The 22,354-nt window shown below is 33.4% G+C and overlaps 3 protein-coding genes across 12 annotated transcripts; all 3 read right to left on the bottom strand.

Moving 5' to 3' along the window:
- Positions 1–2,112: 2,112 nt before the first annotated feature.
- Positions 2,113–7,682, bottom strand: LOC133286121 (splicing factor U2af large subunit B-like). 10 transcript variants are annotated; one of them, XM_061483505.1, is made up of 14 exons: positions 7,466–7,682; positions 6,209–6,528; positions 5,865–5,984; positions 5,290–5,360; positions 5,135–5,155; positions 4,603–4,673; positions 4,461–4,508; positions 4,307–4,366; positions 3,915–3,975; positions 3,722–3,834; positions 3,163–3,615; positions 2,932–3,067; positions 2,608–2,687; positions 2,113–2,311 (listed from the first exon to the last, which is right to left on the bottom strand). In XM_061483505.1, the coding sequence occupies exons 1-14, from the start codon at positions 7,601–7,603 to the stop codon at positions 2,174–2,176; spliced, it is 1,830 nt and encodes a 609-aa protein (XP_061339489.1). In that variant the 5' UTR covers positions 7,604–7,682; the 3' UTR covers positions 2,113–2,173. The 10 variants fall into 10 exon arrangements, 9 of the variants coding, with proteins under 9 accessions (XP_061339489.1, XP_061339498.1, XP_061339463.1 ...); XM_061483514.1 differs by lacking the exon at positions 5,135–5,155 and having other exon boundaries at positions 3,722–3,778; positions 3,824–3,834; positions 4,461–4,514; XM_061483479.1 differs by lacking the exon at positions 5,135–5,155 and having other exon boundaries at positions 4,307–4,381; positions 4,461–4,514.
- Positions 7,683–12,965: 5,283 nt separating this feature from the next.
- LOC133286305 (glucuronoxylan 4-O-methyltransferase 3-like) lies at positions 12,966–14,094 on the bottom strand. The gene has a single exon (XM_061483708.1). The coding sequence runs from the start codon at positions 13,953–13,955 to the stop codon at positions 13,047–13,049; it is 909 nt and encodes a 302-aa protein (XP_061339692.1). The 5' UTR covers positions 13,956–14,094; the 3' UTR covers positions 12,966–13,046.
- A 2,139-nt stretch (positions 14,095–16,233) lies between these two features.
- On the bottom strand, positions 16,234–21,983 carry LOC133286271 (uncharacterized). The gene is made up of 10 exons (XM_061483666.1): positions 21,650–21,983; positions 20,829–20,867; positions 19,716–19,839; positions 19,320–19,381; positions 18,814–18,881; positions 18,444–18,493; positions 17,997–18,066; positions 17,452–17,575; positions 16,989–17,105; positions 16,234–16,706 (listed from the first exon to the last, which is right to left on the bottom strand). The coding sequence occupies exons 1-10, from the start codon at positions 21,890–21,892 to the stop codon at positions 16,608–16,610; spliced, it is 996 nt and encodes a 331-aa protein (XP_061339650.1). The 5' UTR covers positions 21,893–21,983; the 3' UTR covers positions 16,234–16,607.
- Positions 21,984–22,354: the final 371 nt, after the last annotated feature.

Genomic DNA, 22,354 nt, shown 5'->3' with positions numbered 1-22,354 from the left:
GACACGGTACATCCTATGTACCACTATACATACATAAATGCATGAGCATGTTATATCATATTACCAACATACACCTCTAACCACTACCCCCAAGGGACATGGTGGAGCACACACGGGGAGTAACCCCAGTACCAAGGGATTACTGATAGAAACTCCCTCTCTTGGTGGCTCCAATTCACAGTACCATCGAGCTTGGTTCAACAAGAAATGCCTACACATAGGCCATTTCCATTACAATTATAATCAACCAAGACATATACATGCTTATTACAGTATTCATGCATATATTCATAACAACTTACCACAATCCCTTTGGTCAAAGACCATAGACAACCCACCAAGATCAAAGCTCCAAGTTCACGTCTGTGGGAGGCAACCTACAATGATCACTCGAGGATCATCAATACCATGGTGCAACCAAGTCAAAATACCAAGCACCACAACCTTCCCACACATGCATAGGTTCGACCAAATGGCCTAAAATACCTAGCTATATTCTACATTTTATTTTAAGGTTCCGTTAGCTTCCTAAGCTTACCACGACATCGTTTCAAGTCTTTAATTTCATTCAGTTACTCCTCTACACCATTTTTCTCAATTATCCTCCTTTAGGCCAATTCCTACACTTGTACATATCCAATGATTCTATTTCCAATTCACATGCATCAAACCAACATACCATCCATTTAAACATAATTCACAACCACACAACACCAATTACATGATTTTACATCATATTTTCCTTATTCCTTCATTGGTCGAATTCTACATGGATTCATACTCAAAGGTTTTAAATTCAATTCAACACTTCCACACATCATACAATCATATATAATTAACTCATACAAATACTCAATTACACAATCCCACAACATATCAATTTCACAAAGTCATGCATACCATAAAAAAAGCTAAAAACTTGCTTTTTTGGAAGCTAAAATTTTTAGCTTCGAAAAAAGCAAAAGTGAAAAATTAAATATTTTTTTTTCAAAAACTAAGTGATTTTTTAAAAATCTAAATAGTTTTAACTTTTATTAAAAAAACACTTCTACAATAAACAAGGTATAAAAGGTGGTTTTTTTAAAAGGCTAAACAAACAGACTACATAGAAGATGCGTGATGGGGAATCACTTTCAGCCAAATTGTTTTGTACCACCGCCTCCAAGCAACTTTTAAGCCAAGGTATACAAAGCCGGCATACTAGTTCCTATTCCAAGATTCTTCGTGAAAGCCAGAACCCAATTGCCCCAAGCCCCAAGCTATTTCTCAAAACTACACCACAATTGGACTGGAAACCGTTACTAGAGCAAAAGCCATCAATATTTTTTTTTATGCAAACCTATAGTGGAAATGACCACTTAATACAACATTTCTTATAAGAAATTCTCGTTGATATTTAGTAACACATTTACTGAGTCATCCCTCTTCAGCTCTATTAAGTAGAGCACGTATAAAACTTTCTAATTTAACCAATTACTCACATCTCTACTTTCCCCACACCCTCCCTCTCTTCTCTTTCTCCCGTTTTCTCTTCTATTCATTAGCTCCTTCGTTACATTCATGGCTTCAACCTTGAACCATAATACTTCCAAGCTAATTTTGAAAAACTTTAGTTTCATGGCTTCAACCTTGAACCATAATACTTCCAAGCTAATTTTGAAAAACTTAAGTTTCAAAGAAATTTTCTCATTGTAGCACTATATATATATGTGTGTGTGTGTGTGTGTGTGTGTAAATTTATATAAACAATTTTGGAGATTATAATCTAGTCTTAAAACATGCTACTTCTTTTGCCGCGGTTATATTCTAGCTTCAGCATTAAATCTAAAGGTTTAAACGACATGATTTTTTGGTAAATAGGTTTTAAAGAAATTGATTAATACAAAAGCAAAAAGATCCAGTAGTCAACATGTTTAATTTGATTAATGCAAAAATCCACTGCAAAACAAACCTCACTCAAGCGCATAAAGAATTTTTTCTCAAGCGACCAGATATTTCCATAAAGACACTAGCAAATAATCTATTAACAAACTCTCCATAAATTTCTTACTACTTCCACCCTAAACAGATCTGTTTCTGTACTAAAGCCCACAACTCAGCTTACAAGTTAAATAGAGCAAAAGATAATCCTTGCTAAGAAATCTTTAAGATACAATCCAAGTGACAAATACAACTAGCCTTCATAATCACCCTGAGCAAATTTGTTCTCTGGATAAAAGACAGCCACTACTTGATTTCCACCAAATTTACGACCATTCAATCCAGCACGTGCTTTTGTAGCACCATCAACATCAACATACTCCAAAAACACCTGCAAGTAAAAAATAGTTTCGTATGATCACAATTTATAGCATGTATCTATAAGCAATCACCCACAACTTAACAAGTTCATTTTCCATTAGCAATTTCTGACAAATCTTCAGTTCCTCGAATATACTATAATTTCAAACAACTACATCAATCCACCATCGTCAAAAAAATAAAAAATAAAAACTCCATGTTCATTTCTGCACAAGAGAGAAAAATAGAAAAACAATAAACAAAAAATTATGCCTGGAGAAGAAAGGTGAGACTGAATTTCCAGAAGAATATGTCACTATTACAAACCTTTCCAACTCCTGCAGACTGTTCACCATCTGGTTGTGGAACTGGTTGGGAACGAGGGATCACCACATTCACCAAAGTACCTGAAAGTTGTGAAAACAAAAAAAAAGTTAGATATGCAAATAAATTTTCAAAAACATGCAATGAAAAAAGCATGCGTGAACAAGGATAGAAGGTTATGGAGGCTTCGATCTGTAAGTTAGGTCTGATTCGTTATGAGAGAACGTGGGATTACAAATGGCTGTAAAACAAATAAATAACAGAGAAAATTAATATGAATGTGTTATAGTTCGAAGTGAAAGATAAGCAAACTAAATGATAAATTACCAAATTTGGAGCACTCCTGTCTCATATCATCAAGAATCTCTTCGTAGTCCTCATCATCTTTGAGCTCATCAGCAGAAACTGCGTGAGTTAAACACACCACCTTTGTTGCCACTAATGCTGGTTGTAACATTAGTTTCTACAGAAATCAAAAGTATATAGCAATTAAAATTTTAATAACGTGCACCAAAGATTTTGGTAACAAATAAAATCTTAGATACAATCCAATCAGACCTGCAGAGCAATCTGCTGCTGTGCATGCATTAAAATGCTCTCTTGCTCAGGCTTAGGCTGCTGTGGGTTTGCACCTTGATTAGCTCGTCTAACTGTAAGAGTCTTATCTCCCATTTTTATTCCATTGAGAGCTGCACAGGCAATATCTGTAACTGCAAGATCTTGGTAAACACAAAATGCATAACCCTTTGAGTTTCCTGTTTCTCTATCTTTAACTAGATCAAAACCTCGAAGAGGACCAAAAGTCTCTAAAAGCTCTCTGATCTGTGTTTCGGTAAAGTAATAAGGTAGTCCACCCACAAAAATCCGATCAGGACCATCAAGTCCACCAGCTGACCCAGGGGTTAAACCAACAGCGCCCAGATTAAGGTTTGGATTAGGTTGGCTTGGACCTAGGGTGGCAGCTAGAGAAGGATTATAATCAGTAGGTCTCCGGACTTTAACAGGTGCCCCCTGAATCGAAAATGAAATTCGGATAAATGCCAATGGATATACTTGCATCCTCACAAAAAAAAAAACAGGAAACCAAGCTTTAGGTTGTTGTTAGATAAAAAGATACCTCAAAAATAATCCCATCCAAAGCCATTGCATTGCTAGCTTCCTCAACAGACCTCATCTCGACAAAGGCAAATTTCTTATCATGGTTGATGTAAACGTTGACCACCGCATCACCTGAACAAATTAAAATCAAATCAATTAGGCATATTATAATGTCAGCAAACTGGCACAATTAATTTAAGATTATAATGTACCTGGACCAGCAGTGTTTCCTCCAATCTTGGCCATAACCTGACTGAAGAAAGTTGCAACTGACTGCAGTATAACAATCAGAAACAAAGATTAAAAAAAGATAAAATTATCACAAATAAAACCAGCTAAAAATATTATCCAGTTTGTTCTCCACTTGATTTTATGTCAGCAGAAGCTACACATAGTGGGACATAATTAAATTGCTCTCACAAAAATTACAAGCATCAAAAGTAAAGCACATGAAGAGCATCTAGTAACTCTGAAAAGCTTTATCAAGTGGTGAAAAATGGGAAACTATTTCACAAATAGGCAATTTAGCAGATAACCAAACCACCTTAGCTATTCTCATTCAGAAAATAATAGGGAAAGATCATCCTGAGCTATTCTATATTACCTGCTCATTGGCTGTAGGAGGGAGGCCCCCTACATAAACCCGCCTAGCATGCCGTGTAGCCTGAATATTTGGTACCTCAAAGAAAGGCCAAAGTTAGGAATAAGTAATGCTATAAGGGAAAGGTAATCCTCATCTAACTGAAGCTTTTTTATACCTGTTGAGTCATAGCCTGAACTGGCATGACAGGGAGTGCACTAAATTGCTGCATCTTAAAAAACAAAGAAACAAAAAGAAAGGGAAATCAATAAAAAAATTGAGTTCCATAACCAGAGTTGTAAATAAAGAAATGAACATACCTGATTTGTAGCCAATGGAAACATATTTTGAAACATTCCCGGAATTGCAGGATTTGCCCCCGTGATCTGGCCTGCAAATAAAAGGTATATTTCATCTCAGAACAAACTCATTATTTTCATCTTTAGGAATCCTATTATATAGGTATCAAATGACTCCTTTTGCTCCAACTTGCCTGAGTATAAGCATAATCTAACCTCGTATATATTATATCAATAAGATTAACGGAACATTGTAAACAAGCTTTAGAGATAATATTTGCAAGTCTACCAAAGTAGGTAATAGTTTCCAGTTGAAGACGAACAAGACCCACCATTGATTCCTCCGTGGATATAAAAGCTACAGATGTCGGCTCACGCCCATTGTCAGCACAGTGGGGCTAGTAGCCCAACATTGCCTTCTTAGAACATAAGACAAGACATAGAAACAAAACAAACAAACACCAAACACAAGACAAAAACCAAAGCATCTTTTAGTTCCAGAATTATATCACTAAGTAAAAAAGAAAGACAAAATTACACACCATCGAAAAACCAGTCTTCAAAGAGCTATATACTCAGATAGTAACTGAACATAGCTTACCAAGTTAACACCATGCAATTTGATATGAATTTTCCATACTAAGACCAACAAAGAAAGAAAGCAGTTAATATTGAAAAAGTTCATAATATATACATGAGTAAATGTACCTGCAACAGCAGAAGCACCAGCCAACATTGCAGAAGCAGGGGGAGCCATATCAAAACCACTAGTCCTTTTGCTGTACGTGAATTAAGTTAGTATTCCAATAATGCATGTTACTTTTCATGAAACAGGTATCAATAAATAATATAAGGTAAAACTATCTGCATCTAACACAATTTCAAAACAGGATGTTTTTGAAATGTACCAATAAACAGTAAGGAAGCCTCCCGTCACCTATAATACTAGAAATAAGGATAGAGGTCACTATCATTTGGTCATACTTTCAACATCAACATTACCTTTATCCCAAATATTTGGCCATACTTTAGGTGATGTAATTATAATGATCCCTTAAATTAAAATCATTACGGATGTATTGGAAATAAAATGGCTTTTCAATTAACTACGTAAATTATTTCTCTCTTCCACATGCATGTACAACATTATACTAGTTCCAGTTGCACACAACAATTATTTTATTTTACAAAACAGAACATAGAATTTCCCAAATGGCAATCACATCCATTATATGTTAGTGCAAATCTATACACTGAATGTTAAGGATCTTTCCTCAGCCTACCTCTTTGAGCGTGAACGAGAACGTGACCTTGATCTATGCTCAGATCGAGCCCTTGTACGTGAACTAGATCGAGATCTAGACTTGCGCTTATGCCTATCCTCTCTATCATAATCCCTTCGTCTGTACCACCAAACAATTTCAGACAAAAATTGAAAAAGAAAATGAATAGAAAACAATTTATTGAAAATAAAGACATTGCTAATGTTTTGGAAATAAGAATGTCAATTCTTATGCAAGACAACGGATTGAATGTAACAAGAATGTCTATTCAAAAACTGATGCTGATGAAAATTCTCAAGCACCACTTCAGATACAAGGAATTAATATCCCAAATAAACTTTTACCTATCAAAGTCCCGACTTCTGTAATAATCATCATCATCATCTCTATCCCTCCCCCTTTCCCTTCTCTCACTACGGTCCCTGTGTCTATCTCTATGATGGTGATCCCTGTCCCGGTCCCTTTCCTTCTCCCCATCACGATCTCGTTCCTTGTCTTTGCTTCTCTCCCTATCTCTGTCCCTGCTTCTCTCTGTATCCCTGTCCCTACTTCTCTCCCTATCCCTGTCCCTCCCCTTTTCTCTTTTTCTCTCCTTTTCTCTCCCTTTCTCTCGCTCCTTCTCTCTGCTTCTGGAAGATTCTCTGTCATAATCACGAGATCCAAGCTGCCAAAAGACATATACATATCAAAATATTAACAGAAAATAAACGAACTCATATCTTCAAACATGATAATAGCAGTGATACATATAAAGGTAAGGTGAAAAATAATTATTACAGCAATAGATATGCTTCACAGTCAGTAATATACTGAGCATACAAGTACAACCAATAGGTATGCACAAATCACAATCACAAATACCATGCGACAGAAAACAAACCTGCAAAGAATAAATTGCATATAACATACCATAGAGCAGCCCATATCCAGTGTTTCCATAATTTTTTATTCTTATTATATTTAAATGAAACGTGTGAAAACACCACACAAAATCAAGATAACCACCGAATTTTGTTCAGAAATCAAATACTTCCACCAACTTTTTTTAATTTAAACAAAACACGAGAGACTTCAACTTCCTTAGGTTCAAATAAAAACAACAAATAAACAAAAAAAGAGCCCTCAAACATTTTCGTAATATTTATACTGTAAGAAAACGCCCACTACATATGGTACATAGTTAACCAAAGTTCAAACCTTACCACCACCTACACATATCTACCTACACTTAAATTATCAAACATGAACAACATCAACATCAACATAATACTTATACCGAACTAGTTGGGGAAATTCTATACATAGAAAGGCAAACAAACAATATTGAAATCTAAACCAAATCTCACGCAACCTCCACATCTTTAGTTCTGCACACGAATCTAGAAAGAAAAGGAACTTCTTTATTCTGCTTAGATTCAAAACAAGGAAAACAGAAAAACCCTCATCCGAAACCCCAGCAGAGAGATTAAAAGTGAGAATACATCGAAAACCCTAATTTTGTACGAAACTTAAACTGCCTATAAACGAACATGAAGGAAAAAAAAATAACATTAATCAAACGATGGTGTGAAAATAATGGAAGATAGAGTGAGAAAGCATACGCGAGATTTGGAATCGGTGAGATCGAGGTGGGTAGTGTCACCAAGTTGAGGAGAAGAATCAGCATGAGCATGACCATGAGAATTGTGAAGCTCTTCTTCTTCTCCGTTCCCTTCGTATCTCTCTTCGTATTCAGCCATCTCTCACTCTCTCTCTTCTTTCTCTATCTTTATCGGTGAGTCAGAGTCAGTGCTTCCTTCGCTTAGCGATTTATGTAATGTGTTGTATCTTCTGATATCTGTATTGCGCAGAGACACTCAAATACCCTCTCGCTCTCACGTGTCGGGTTAAGCCCATCTAGGTTAGCTCAGCCCAACAAAATTCCAGCCTTGACCCAAAACATTGGGAAATCTTTCATTAGTCAAATATCAAATTAATTTTACCTAATAATTTACTTAAATTTAACCAAGTATTAAAACTTGAGTAAATTATTAATATGGGTAAATTATTAGTTAAATTTTTTATATAATTAATTAATTGATATATAAACTGAAATGAATTCACTTGTTAATTATTTTTTTTTTAAGCATGTTATATTTATAATTTGACTTTGTCACTATTAAATTAAATTTAACTTAGTGGCACTCATCATATATCAATTTATATTGTGATTCAACAATAAAAAAAAAGATCGTAAGAGATTGTAGGAAAAAAATTCTAAATAACCTTCCTCTTATTTTTATTTTTTTAGGTGAAATATTCATTGGCTAATTATATATGTATGTTGGGGTAAATAAGACTTGCATGAAACAAAAGGTCATAGTTCAAACTACATTGGAAAATATTTTCGCATATGAAAATATAATTCAACTAACTCAAATAATTTAATACAAGTAGCTTTTTATCTCTTAATATTTAGTAGCCCGATATTGACACTTTTTTGTTGCTGATAAAAACACTTTAAACATAGGAACAAAGTACCATTGTTTGTCAAAAAATTTATCCAAATACCACGTGAACTACCAGACTGTCACATGTCAAATCGCTATCCCTGGTAGCGAACTTTGTCGTCAATAATTTCGTGACATGTGGCACACTTAGCATGAAAAGCTGATTGAACCAAGTTCGCTACCAGTGGTAGCGAACTTGGTACGTTATGTGGCACACGAATAATGACATGTGTAATAAAATCATTGGCGACGAAGTACACCACCAATGGTAGCGAACTTTTACGCTTAGTATTCTGGTAAAAAGTACTGTTCGTGTGATATTTGGGTAAAAATTTTTTGCCAAACAGTGGCACTTTGATGAATGTTCCTTTAACATAGTTATATCCAACCAACTGATTTGAAAAATCGATGACTTGCCATTCAAAGTTAATACATTCTTTTAGGCTTGACGCATTAGTCCATTTGAGTAAATATAAGTAGGGTTTTATAATAGTTATACTGTAGAAAAAATGATTATGTAATGTTATAGAGATTCGTTTTACGTGCCGGAGTTTTTTTTTTTTTGTTTCAAAAAGTGTAAGCCCCACAAAATATTAGGTGTGTAGGAAACTTTTTTGTGTCATGTTAAATGATAAATACAAACCCTAAATAAATAATATAGTAATGTTATTATGTTGTTGTTACTGCTTTTATTATTGTATTGGATTTCACCATAAATCATATACTCATTGGCCAGGCCTTATATTAGGCTTTTCAAAAAGTCAAATCATGCCTTAATAGAGGGTTTAGATCAAGTAAATAGATTATACTTAAGCTTTATATTAAAAAAAGAGAGTAATTTACAAAAAAAAAAAAAGAGTAAATATTTTTTTTGTCCTCAGCAAAGTTTACCATACCGCTTTAATTCTTAGCAAATAAAAAAGTTATTCGTAGTCCCTAAAAAATTCAAAATAGACCCATTTAGTTGAAAGTCCCTCATAAATTTAAAAAAGACTCATATTAGTTCCTCAAACAGACTAAAATTGGTTCACTTTGAATTTCTTAAGGATCACGAATAGTCTTTTTATTTGCTAGGAACTAAAACAAATATTGTAAAATTTGCTGATAACCGAAAAAGGTATTTACTCTTTAAAAAATAGGCTTTACAAGTGGGGCCATTGATTTAAAAAATAAAAAGAAAAAATTTGGCACAAATTTCAATGTATGTACAAGAAATAAATCTTTTCTCCTATAAAATAAAAAAAAGTAAAGCCCTTAAAAAATAGGCCAAACTTGTTTACGGTAAAGCCTTACTTGGCCTCTTTTGTTTCCACTCTTATCGATAAATAATATTTTTTTGTTCTACGCAGGTTAAGGGAATATTTTATGAGGAAAACAACTTTCATGTAGTAAGAGAATTATTTTCTTATACCAATAACTCTTTGATTTTCATACAATATATTTTTTTAATAATGTGGGCCCACACAAAGTATGTTTATACTCTACTGTATGAGCTACTTATTTCTTATTACATAAGACGATTGAAACCCATATTTTATGGGTTTAGTGTTTATTATGTTTTAGGAAATAAATTTGTCTCTTTTTTTGGAGTTATCCAACCCTAATTATCTCTTTGAGACGAGTTGACTCCCTTCGGTATCCCCACGAGCTTCGACTCTTTGAGCCAGCTATGAGACTAATCCGGAGTGCGGGGGAACAGTGATGGCTAAAGGTTCAGCCCCCTCCCCAAGAATGCATTCAGCGGGAATCGAACACATATCCAACCCCACTAACTCAGCGTCAAGTTACCAACTGAGCTGCACCCATTGGGTATAAATTTGTCTCTTACATACACATAAAAACGTATGGGGTCCTTGTGGGCCCATGTGAGGAGAAAAGAGAAAAAGAGAAAATATGGGCCCCACACTTTTATGTGTATGTATAAAATAAATTTATCTCTTATAACATGAGAAATATTAAACTCATATTTTATAGTGGGTAATCTTAATTTTTTTAGTATACCAGAGGGGCAACCCCCAAAAGAAAAGGTAATCTTACTTTACATTTACCAAAAGATTAGGGTTATATAGTTCTTCTGTCACTGCAGATGGAAAAAAGTGCAGCAACATTTATTTTCATCAGGATACGCGTCCGGATCCTGATGTGTATTTTTTTTTTTTAGGCCAAGATACGACCTCGTATCCTAGTGTTAATAATTTGCTGCAACTTTTCTCATCAACAGCGAAAGGAGAAGCGACGAACCCAAAATTAATTATATGAATTGAGTATGTGACTTTTCAGTCATATGGTAATAACAGCAACCCCTGTGTCAAGACTCTCATTTGATAAATAATAAATTAAATAATAAATTATATATATATAAGGTCAAGATTATTTTATATCGATATAAGTTATATTCTTAATCTTAATTGTTAATCCCATTTATATTTAACAATTATGATTTATTAAATATTTGAACTGTTAGATGCAAACAAATCAAAAATAAAGATTTTGTGTAAGACTTCTTATTCTTATACCAGTGTAAAAACTTACTTATATATATATATATATATATATATATATATATATATATATATATATATATATATATATATATATATATAACTAAAGGGACAACATAAATCTATAAATTCTTGTTACTCAATAAACAAAATCTTGTTCAAAGCAAAAAAAAAAAAAGAGAAAATGATCGATAGCCCCTCCCATTTTTTATCCTAGTTGTTATTTACATAAAAAAATGCATCACAAAGGGATTTATAATAAGTTTTGTTTTATTCTATACATATCACAATATTTATAATTGGTATGGACTTTTACTAACGGGATTAAGGTTTAGGCCCAATAATAATAAAAAAAGCTCGAAGATGAAGACTTAGTCAATAAGAAAAAAAAAATATATTACATGTACATGCAATCTCGCAAATGCACAACTAAATTGATAAAAGCTTGGGACTCATGACCCTCCTTAATAACTAATGTCTAAAGAACATACACGAGATTCCAACTAAGCCTACATATCTTGCTGCGTCAAAGGCAACCCGCATATGGAATAGGTTAATAACACTAACACAATCTACCAATAAGAATATGTACATAGCATTATATAAGGGTCACATAAGCATATCATGTCGCTAATATAAAGAGAGGCTCAAAACCCAAAAATGACCATCTTCTTTCATTTTATTTAAGCTCGTTACTCAAATATTGATTTGAGCATCGAAGTGTCTTGTAGGTAATATTTGTCCCAGACAAACAAACTTCTCTAGCAACAATATTGTTATAGTATTGTATTAAGTTACCAAAATTTATTTAGTTGTTGATTTCAATATAAATATTTGGAAGTCCATAACATATAACTTATTGTTCAGACCGGCTCACAGAGGCCTAATGCTGGTCCGATCATCTAAAGGTCCATCAGTGACCTAATTTAGAAGCATCCTACATTCAGCATATGGTCAAATCGTAGGGAATCTCATTCTTCCCTGAAGAACTCACCATTGTACACTCACTATGGTGAGGCAAACACCTCATTGCATTGAGGTTTAGGCTCATTTTTTTTCTCTCTCACATGATTTGGGAATATTTCCCCTCCAGAATAAACTCCTCCTTTACAATAGAAGAGGCACTTGTTATCTTGCACATTTATGAGCTCTTACTTTGCCGGATTCTAGAGCCACTGCTGCCTTACATACATTCCCTCTTTCGCAGCTTCTTATGCGACTACACTCTCCTTGAGGTTTGGTCTATACTCATGCCTTTTTAAGCATCCATACAAATGAGGTACTTTATCCTTTAAGAGATACAGACCTCACTCTGAATCGACAACAGTTCACTTATGGTTGATAAATAGGTAACTGATAAATAGATAATTTAGTCTTTGAAATTATTCTCCACACTTGTAATGTATTTAATTAATTTTATTTTTATATATAAGTTAAACCTTTAATTTATAAATCTCGTATCACATTTCTATCATTTTAGTTCTTAAAAAGAATTAACTTATAAAAGTTGTGTGAATTTAAAAACTAACCAACAGTCTAACGTATATAAGTAAAGAAGTAGGATCCTTTGACACCAGTGTCAAATTTCAAATTTGACACCTCATCTGAGAGCCGTTAGATAAAAAAAGATCAATGGTGTCACATGCTTACAAATCAGAGTCAGATGAGGTGTCAAATTTGAAAGTTGACACTGGTGTCAAAGAATCCTACCTAATAAGTAAAAGAGAAAAAGAAGTCTAATGTTGTTGGAAATTTCTAATCTCTTGTCATAGTTACAATAAGTGTGACACTCACCTATTTAAAAAAAAATAAAAAAAGAGTGGCACATCTTTTTATGGTGTGAGAAGGGTTTGTTTGCGGAATTAAAAGTAAAGAATAATTTCAGGTACTGATATTTTTGAAATGGTGAAGTGCCATTAATGATAAATGACCTACAAATCAGAATGCATGGTGAAGTAGGATGCTTAAGGCACTTCAGCATTACAATAAATATCTCCCTGCATTCATAACTCCTTGAGAGTCATCAGTGACTTATAAATGAGAATCAATTCAAAATAATTGTCGCAAAAAATAAAGTAGACACATCACAAGAATATACTGCTGAAGGCTGAATCTAGTTTCCCACATAGTTGCTAATATTTATGGTATTGAACTAATTAAAGAAAGCAGAAACAATTGTATTATGTGTCAACTCATGGGCAAAAGGGTCTACCCGAACGAGTCCTATGGCTTGGAATGGTGAAGTGCCTTATTCTTCCTTCTTGTTCCCTCAAATACCCTTCACACAGAAAAGCTTTTGAGAACTTATCCTCCACCTTCCTATCCACATCATGCACAAACACATCAGTTTCACCATGTTCTCTGTTCCTAGCAATCAAACCAGCTGTGTAAATTGCACTCATTCTCCCTGGTGCCCCTTCAAAGTAACCTGTGGGTGCATCAACCATGATCACATCCCAATCTATGTCATAAACCTCACTTGGAAACCCTTTGTGTGCTAATTGGCACTTTGAAAATCTTGGGTCTGTCACCTTTTTGCAATCCTCTTCAATTCCAATCTTCATTAGTTCATCAGCTTGGTGAACCTTTGTATCATACACCACATGGTAAGATTCCAAAGTGGGAAACTTGTGTTGGATTTGGTCAATCCAAGACTTGTCTTCCTCAAGGAAAACCGTACGGCCACCATAGTTGAGTGATGTCCACATGAGGCTATCATGACCAAGGCCAAACACAAGGAAGTTGCAGGGTGATTTCTTCTGCAGAACTCTTGCTGATACTGAGATCTCATGAAGGGTCTGTTGAGGGGTAATGTTTGTAGTGGCGTAATGGATAAGGGCATTGGCTAAAGATGGAGGAGCTTTGGTGCATGTGGGTGTTAAGGGGAGTGAAGGGCATGGTGTGGCTTTTTCTGTTGCTGGTGTTGTGGGTTGTGGTTCTTCTTCTGCTGAAGTTATTGTGTTTGACTTTGACAAGTTGGTCTGTGATTGCTGAGAAAATGATGATATAGATGATCTGAATAGCAAGAAGAAGAAGAAGAGAAACACAAGGCAGAGAAGGGCTACCTTGAGAGTGCTTGTGAATTGGGTTTTGGATCTCATGGTTTATTGATAGGATAGGAGGTAATGGTTTTCTTTCTCCGGAGAAAGACAGGATCAAAGGAAGAGAATGATGATAAATAAGGTCTTAATGGTAGATATGATCAGTTTCATTTGAACATGAATATGGGCATTTATGTGAAAATGGTAGTGTTGGAAATCTGAAAATTTGCTTGAAAGTAAAGCCAAGGTTGTGTCAAAAGAGAGAAGGGAAAAGAAATAGTCACAGACTCACAGCAGAGAGATTCATAGTCATGAGGTGTCATATACCTACTGAAGGAATCATTGGGTGGAGAACACCTACCGTTTGTTGAGCTGGTGGTGGGGCTCATGGAGACATCATGGGATCCTAAGATATATTTTCTTTTGGATACAAGATATATATTTCTTTGTAAAGTTAACAACAGTGATATATTGCAAGGGACGACTTAAAAGTAAAGAAGAGCAGTAAAGGTATTTGGAAACATGCATTTATTTTATCATATAATTAGTATTTTTGATATTGTAAGATATAATTTTATTATATATATATATATATATATATATATATATATATAAAGTGAATGTAGATAACTTATCTACATTCATTCTCAAAACGATGTCGTTTTGGATTGAAAAATTAAAAAATTATAATAAAAAAGATTATTATAACCCTAAAATAAATTATAGTTATAAAAATATTTTGATTTTCGCCTCAAAACGACGTCATTTTGAGCTTAATGTAGATAAGTTATCTACATTAACTGTAGAAAAAGCGAACATATATATATATAGGGTTCGCTTTTTCTGCAGTTACTGCAGATAACTTATCTGCAGTAAGCCCAATACGACGTCGTTTTAGGGCGAAAATCATGGTGCTTTTGTAATTTTGATTTATTTCAGGGTTATAATAGTCTTTATATTTGTAATTTTTTAAAATTTCAATACCAAAACGACGTATAAATGCAGATAACTTATCTGCAGTAACTGCAGAAACATTTTTCCCACATATATATATATATATATATATATATATATATATATATATATATATATATATATTTATGTTTTTCCTTATATATATATATATAAATGTGTAGAATTCATTTTTTTTCTCTCTCTTCTCTTCACATAATTCCATATGAACTCCACGTACTTTTATATTATGTATATATAAAAAATAAAATTAAAAAATTAACCCCTTATTGTATTGATTAGAAATGAAGGAAAGAAATGTGGATCCCCATGATTTTGACAAGAAAGCTAACTAAGGTACCTTTAACCTTTGGGTGCTTATATATTGGTCAAAGTTTGTTGAACAACCGTGGGTTGAATAATTGATATTTTATAAATATTTTATCTTCTTATATATAATATAGAACATCTCGATTCTGTTGGAAATTCGAATATATTAGACCTTTTTTAAAAATAATAATTTAAAAAAAAAATTAATGAAAAAACGAAATGCCACCTAGAGAAGGTATCAGACAACTGACTCCATTAAAATAGAAGAGATCACGGAGTAGTTTCAAATTGATTATTTGTGAAATTAAAGCACTGAAAAATGAAAACTGAACCTTTTAAAACGTTTTGCCATTCCATTTTTTATTCATTTTGTCCTTACAATGTAATATTTCAGGAAATTTATACTTCACTTGGTATTAAATGTGTCATATTGTTAGGTTTTGAAGCCAACATAGTTTTTAATAAAAAGTTAAAAAAAATTGATTTTTTATCTAAAAGAAAGTGTTCTTGAAGTTGAAGTACCACATGAAGTGCTGTGGAGAGTCCAAATAAAAAAGGGTGGTGTGGAATCACATTTTGGGGAATGGACAAATTGTTTTGGGCATATATGGTCACGCACCTGCAGCAGTCCCATGTGATTTTGGGCGTGCAATTAGTAATAAGGAAGAAATGGGTTTGAGAAGGAGAATCTATAATATGATAATGTGGTTTGTGAATTGTAATTTGGAAGTAACTGAAAAAGTAAGTTTATAAGGTCGAGGCGTTGCAGAGAAGCACTACGGATAGAAATATTTATTTGAATTGGTTCTACTGGATGGGTAAAGGAGATGGGAGTTTTGTCCATTAAAAAACACTGAAATTGCAAAGCATCTTAGTATATCTGCACTACCTGAAGATGCCATCAAACATCCGTTAAAGATTGAAGTAGAATATTGTTTCCATAATTGGGTGAGACAAAGCATTGGAACAATACATGCATTTAAAATTCTTCACATAGCAGTGTCAAGATTTGTACATGTACCACTAGTGTTGGTTTCTCCTTAATTGGGTGAGACAAAGCATTGGAAAAATGCATGCATCTAAAATTGTTTATTACATTTATCTTTATCATGACTAGCACCACATGCTCTTTTGCCAACTCAAAACCATAGTTATCATATACCTTTCCTTCTTTTTGGTACAATAGAGATCCATTGATCTGAGTCATTCAACAACAGGTTTAACCTGTCCAAGTGGCAAAGATAATCCAATCCCAATATCTTTAAAACAATGTCATGAGATTCAGTCGACTCAATCATTTTATATAATTAGTTGTTTACAATTTTCTCTGCCCTATACCTGAGGCTTTGTTCATCACACATTAATACAACAATAAATAGGCTTCGTGATGATTTCAAATGCACAAAACTTTTCACTTACAGAAAGTGGAAATTATACGATAGCTGCTGAATAGGTTTCGAACAAATAGGATAAGATCATCTTGTAGTCTCCAGATCGAAATCCAGTGTTGTGATCAATAAAGTATGGAACCTGTAAGGGACAAATTTCCTATTCATGCAAGGATTTAAGTTGATAAATCAGAAAATGACCAAAAATAGCAAAAGGATTAGTAAGACATGAAAAATCCACCTCCTATCATTTTGTGTTTTGTACGAATTATCCATTATTGGACGTAACCACCTACCTACTGATATGGCAGTAAATCCATTGCAAAATTTCTAACTGTGGACATATAACCAACAGATCTAGAAGCATACAATTTCATTTCAATTAAACTTGTACACTATTTTGTAAGTTACACTGATTTCTAACCTCTTTAGATCCAGAAGCATCCAACAGCAAGTTCATTCGGCGAGATCCTTCTCCTACATTTTGAAGAAGGTAAGGAAGTTCCAACTCGCATAATGCCTCACGCACAATTCGAGCATTCTGGAAAGTGAAATTTCAAATCTAGAAAGTTAGAAGAAGAAATATATCCAACCACATAGTGAGATAGCAGGATAATTGACGATACAAGGGCAGAGGCAAAACATGATATGGATAGCAAATCCAGTTCCTCTTATGATCCTATTACTAACCCACTGAATGACAAATGCATTACCTCAGCACATTATATGAATGTCTTCTTTCAACCAGGGTTGAATTTAAAGCAAGTATACCAAGGGAAAATAAAACTGATTCTTTTTTCAGACCACAATTTAGGCTAACTGAAAAGTATGTTGAGCAGATAAGCAAAGTCCTCTCAATGTTTGCATATGGAAAAACATTATCTTACTGGGTTATTTTCAAATGAGAAGAGCTCCAACTTTCCAGGAGGAGAGTCAGGCCTGGAACGTTCCCACAGTGTCATTCCTCTACCTGCTCGAAGTATTGTTGGCATCCATCCAGTGAAAATAGTGCTGCACAAGAGTGGGTTATTAAGAGAAAATAAAAATCGAAAGTTTCTCTTTATCAAAGCCATGGAATATGGAACAACCATTAGCACAGAGAGTCTCTGGTAAATGTCATCATCTCTTTCTCACCAGACTCACAACCATCATTTATATTTGCTTAAGAAAACCTATTCAGTTCTCCTTAATAATTACTTTCTAGGTTGCCTCAAGATGAGGAACATACTATTTATGTCACAGGCATTATACACAATTTAGTTACATGCCAATATGCTTTACTGAAAAGATTACAGTAAGATATTAATAGTCCCTCCTAACCTGTAAATGCAGCTATTTTGTCTGATGAGGATTGAACTCAATTTTTCTCCTCTATAATATGGGATTTATAATATTTTATATACTCATCCAAAAAGAGATTTATATCTAATACCTCTCCAAAAGTCCCGATGATGGACTTCTGCCTTCTCCATATCGCTCAAACAAGTACTTTACAATATCCCCTACAGCAAGAAACCAAGAATAAAACACTGAAGTAAGAGAGGGATGCAGGCATTCAGCATCATGTTAGATGTTGGAGTAAAGCTACAAAGTGCATTTAGTAAATTAAATGACAAGCTCATTAAAATAAATCAGTACACAACATTCAATGGATTGAATTGGTTAAAAGCATTTATTAAGACAACTGAAACAGGCACAAATGAAAGTTTAGTTAGGAAAATGTGGAGAAGAATAATAATAAGTCTTTAACATGAATGAATCAATCCAAACCTGTAACAAGTGACAACTATGAAAATGGTGGTGATTTATGGCATTGCCACTAAACATGATAAGCAGCAACCATTTGGAGAAAGAACAGGGAGAAAGCTTCCTTGCTTACCACTTTCATACATTGAAATACCACTATTTTGATCAATGAGGAAAGGAAACCTACAAAAGAACATCATAGCAACATATTTTAAATGGAAAGAATATTTAAAATAATAAGGAGAACATCACACGATATCATCAGTATTAAATATGTAGCAAAATGTAAATATGCAACAAAAATGCAATAGAAATTAAAATGCAAGTCCTATTAAAATTTCTTTAATAGGATTAAAGCTTATATAATATAGAAAGGAAAAATACTGACAGAAAAATTATGAGATATGATACCCCAAAAACTGCTTTTAAATTTTCAATATTCAGAATACAGCAATAAAATCATCCACAGACAAAAAGAAAAAATGTCATAAAAAACCACATACTGCTCTTTACCACCAGTTCTTCTGACCACCTCTCTGTGTCTTACAGAACCCTTAGGACAAGGATAGACCTATTGATGAAACCAATAGGATTAATATTAGGGGAACTGGTTGACAAAAGTCAATCATAAATCAATTACTCAAGTGACAAATAAGTATATCAATTTATTGATGTTAATTAACTTTCATACAAAGAGAAAAAATTTCCTGTTACTTTAGTGAGCTACATAAGCTCTGCTTTGGCAAAATCAATATCCAAGCTAATGAGTGCCATTCAGTACTTATTTTCATGTAATTCAGCATTCTAAAATAATTTGTGTTGTGTCCAAAATTTCAAATATAGAGCCTATAAATAAATTTCCATCCTCCATTTAAATTATTTTGATGAATCAAATGAAGTTGACTGAACTATGTCATTGTAGTGCTCTGTTAAGACAGACAAAACTCATTCAAGGGAACGGGAGATATTGAATGTGGTTGCAAGTGTATGTGAAGTATCTGCAGCTAACCTCTACAGAAATATCTAATTCAGTCATGGCCTCCCGTACCCTTCTACAAAAGGGACATGCCTCTGTTGACAAACAATGTTTGAAAGATTTAACATCGGATGATTACAAACTTTAATGATAAAATAACATAATCTGTAAGAGGTAAATACCAAAAATAAATAAAAAAAGTTTAAGAATCTTAGGATGAAGGTTCAGTTGAGGACTAGTAAAAGAAACTACTTTTATCATGGTAGAGTATTATTAATGTAGAGGCCAAGACTGGTGCTTAGCAACAGTAACACGTAAAAAAGAAATAAATTAACTTCTAGGATGTTGACCAATTTCAATAACTAAGTCATAGAAGAAAAAAAATGTTTCCCTGTTATTAGGAATAGCATCACCAAGTAAGAAGCATACCAAACTCAAAAAGCTGCAAACTTATAGGAACATTTGAAGTGATCCCTTTGTTCAATGAACTCTCAACTACAGATTTTGTTCCCCATGCAAACCTTGACAAGCTGGCCAAGGAAGATGTTGCTAGCTACCATTCATCATCAAACTTAAAGGTTAGTCAGTTACAAGGTGCATGCAGAACATAAAAAACTCCTAGCATATATTTCTTTCTATGCTCACTTAGATGGCACACAACTTCATCACAGGAGCAGATGAAATTAACTGTATTAAAATATACCTCCATTTAAAGGTACCAAAAAATACATACTGTGGAAACTAATTGGTTGGGAAGCAGGAAGAGAGGGGAAAGGAATACTCAAAATAACAAAATTATATTGATGATATTGGTGTGAAGGATGTTAAACAAATTACATAATGATATTACGAGATATTTTTTAGATATTCTATCACAGAACAACAAATATGATGGATTCTGCATAGACCTTCTCTTCCTATTTAGAGCTACCGAAAAGTCATTTATATGAAAACTATGTATAAATCATAGTTGCCATGGAAATTATCAAATTTATGACATAAAGATTTGGGAACTGAATCACCAACAATAACGTGTTAAAATGGTAAACAGAAAAAGAAGGGAGCAAGAAAATATTTGCAGAAACTTAAAAAAACTGGATTTTGCAATAAAATTATTTTTTGTTTGGGAACAATTAACCCCTCATGTGGTCAACATGTGATTTATTAATTCACTTTATTGACAACTGAAGCGGGTAGTAGTTATTAAACAAAAATATTTTCACCAAGAATTGCTTTCCTATATTCTTTTCCAAAATATTTCACAAGCCTTCATTGCATTTCTACTACATACATATATGATAAAATGCATAATGATTTTAATACTAATAGCACAACTTAAGGACCCTGTAACTTTTGAAACAAAGTTGTACTGCGGATAAAGGCAATATAGGTAATAGGTATATTTTATCTGATATTATAAAAAATAAATGTTAGTGCCAAAACTGCTTAACTAAAAATTGTAAGAGGGCAAAGTAAGAGATACTGCAAAACCCCTCAGAAATCACTTTCTGAATGAAATATCTGAGATTCTAAAAGGGTCACCTCCAAAGTAAAATTGCGTTGCTGAGAAGGATCTCGTCCCTGCCAGAAGCAACAGATGACAAACAGTAATAAACAAATAATATAATGAATAAGAAAATCAAGATGAAAATTGGAAATACTAGTTAAGAAAAACAATATATGAAAATGAAATATTTGGAGATACTGTCAAATGCAAGACAAAAACTCTGTCAAAAGAGGAAGATAATATATATACAAGGACATCAAGATAAAAATCGGATACAATAATTAGTATGACAAAACTAAGGCAATATAATGTTTTAAAGTGAGATACTAAATATAAAGAAAAATAGCTTTCAATCTTGAATGGCAACAAGTTCAACGTTGAGAATTATTTTACAATTGACATAGCAACAAACAACTATAACAAAAGCCTCTTTTCTACTAGGTGAGTTCTGCTAAATGTGTAACAGGTTTACAGTGTTGTTTCCAAATTCACATTATTTATGAGTAAATACCTTTTGGGTTCTCGTCAAAAAATACTAAATCCATTTTAATCCCTTAAAAAGAATAACTTCAGTCGCTCTGAAATTTCAGTTCTTTGAAATTGTAATTCCTCGAAAATTCAAAGAAAACATATTAGTCCCTCCTCAAAAGGATTAATACTGTTAATTTTTTTGATTAAAATAGTTTCCATATTTTTTTTTAGGAGCAAAGGGAATTTACTCTTAATTTATTGTTATAGTTAACTAGCAATGAATAAAGTATCAAATTCAGTTCATACATACATACATAAATTGAAGTATAAGAAATCATTGAACATAGAAAGATAAGATTATTAGTGAGTAGGGAAAGTGAGTTACAGAGAAAAGCTTGAGCAAGGGACAGAGAAAAGAGAGAAGGGATGTGGATGGTGTTGAGTGTTGGGTGGATTGTGCGTCTGATTTTGATTTTGATTTTGATTTTGCAACAATTCTGAAACTCTGCAAAGGCCAAACCCTATTGGCGAAGCCTACGCTATTGGTGTTGTTTGAGGATACACGTGGCGATTGCGTTATGAACGGAGAAAGAGAAAGATGAACAGAGTTGGAGCATAATAATGACATCTTTTCTCCACTCTGCTTCTCCGCTTTACACTGCTTCACACATTCATTCACCAAAGGCAATCTCAGTCGAGTGCTATCTATCTACCACCACTTTTCAAGTTGAGTAAATATGCATTTTGGTAATCAAAAGTTAAAACTCCTTATAAATCTTAATTTTGTAATTAGATTTCTAAATTCAAATTCAAATTCAAATTATATTATTTAAAAAACCTCTCTCTTTTTTCTGATTATCACTTTGATGTTGAGATATTTATGTAGTAAAATAAATTCTATATTTATTAATAATATATCGTGTGTTCGTAAGTGTGTTAAGCATAAAGTCACTAGTAGAATTTGAATAATGTGCATAGAGTTATAGATTTAAACTAGTGTCACATTGTATAGGGACCAAAATAAAGAGATTAATACAGAGAAATTAATGTTTGTGGGATGATTTTGGCCGTGCAAATGAACAAAACAAAT

Source organism: Gastrolobium bilobum, unplaced genomic scaffold (genome assembly GCF_033153095.1).
Source record: "Gastrolobium bilobum isolate Gb01-03AN ecotype WA unplaced genomic scaffold, APGP_CSIRO_Gbil_v1 utg3566, whole genome shotgun sequence".
Lineage (NCBI taxonomy): Eukaryota > Viridiplantae > Streptophyta > Magnoliopsida > Fabales > Fabaceae > Gastrolobium > Gastrolobium bilobum.
This window is presented reverse-complemented; position numbering and strand designations above follow the sequence as displayed.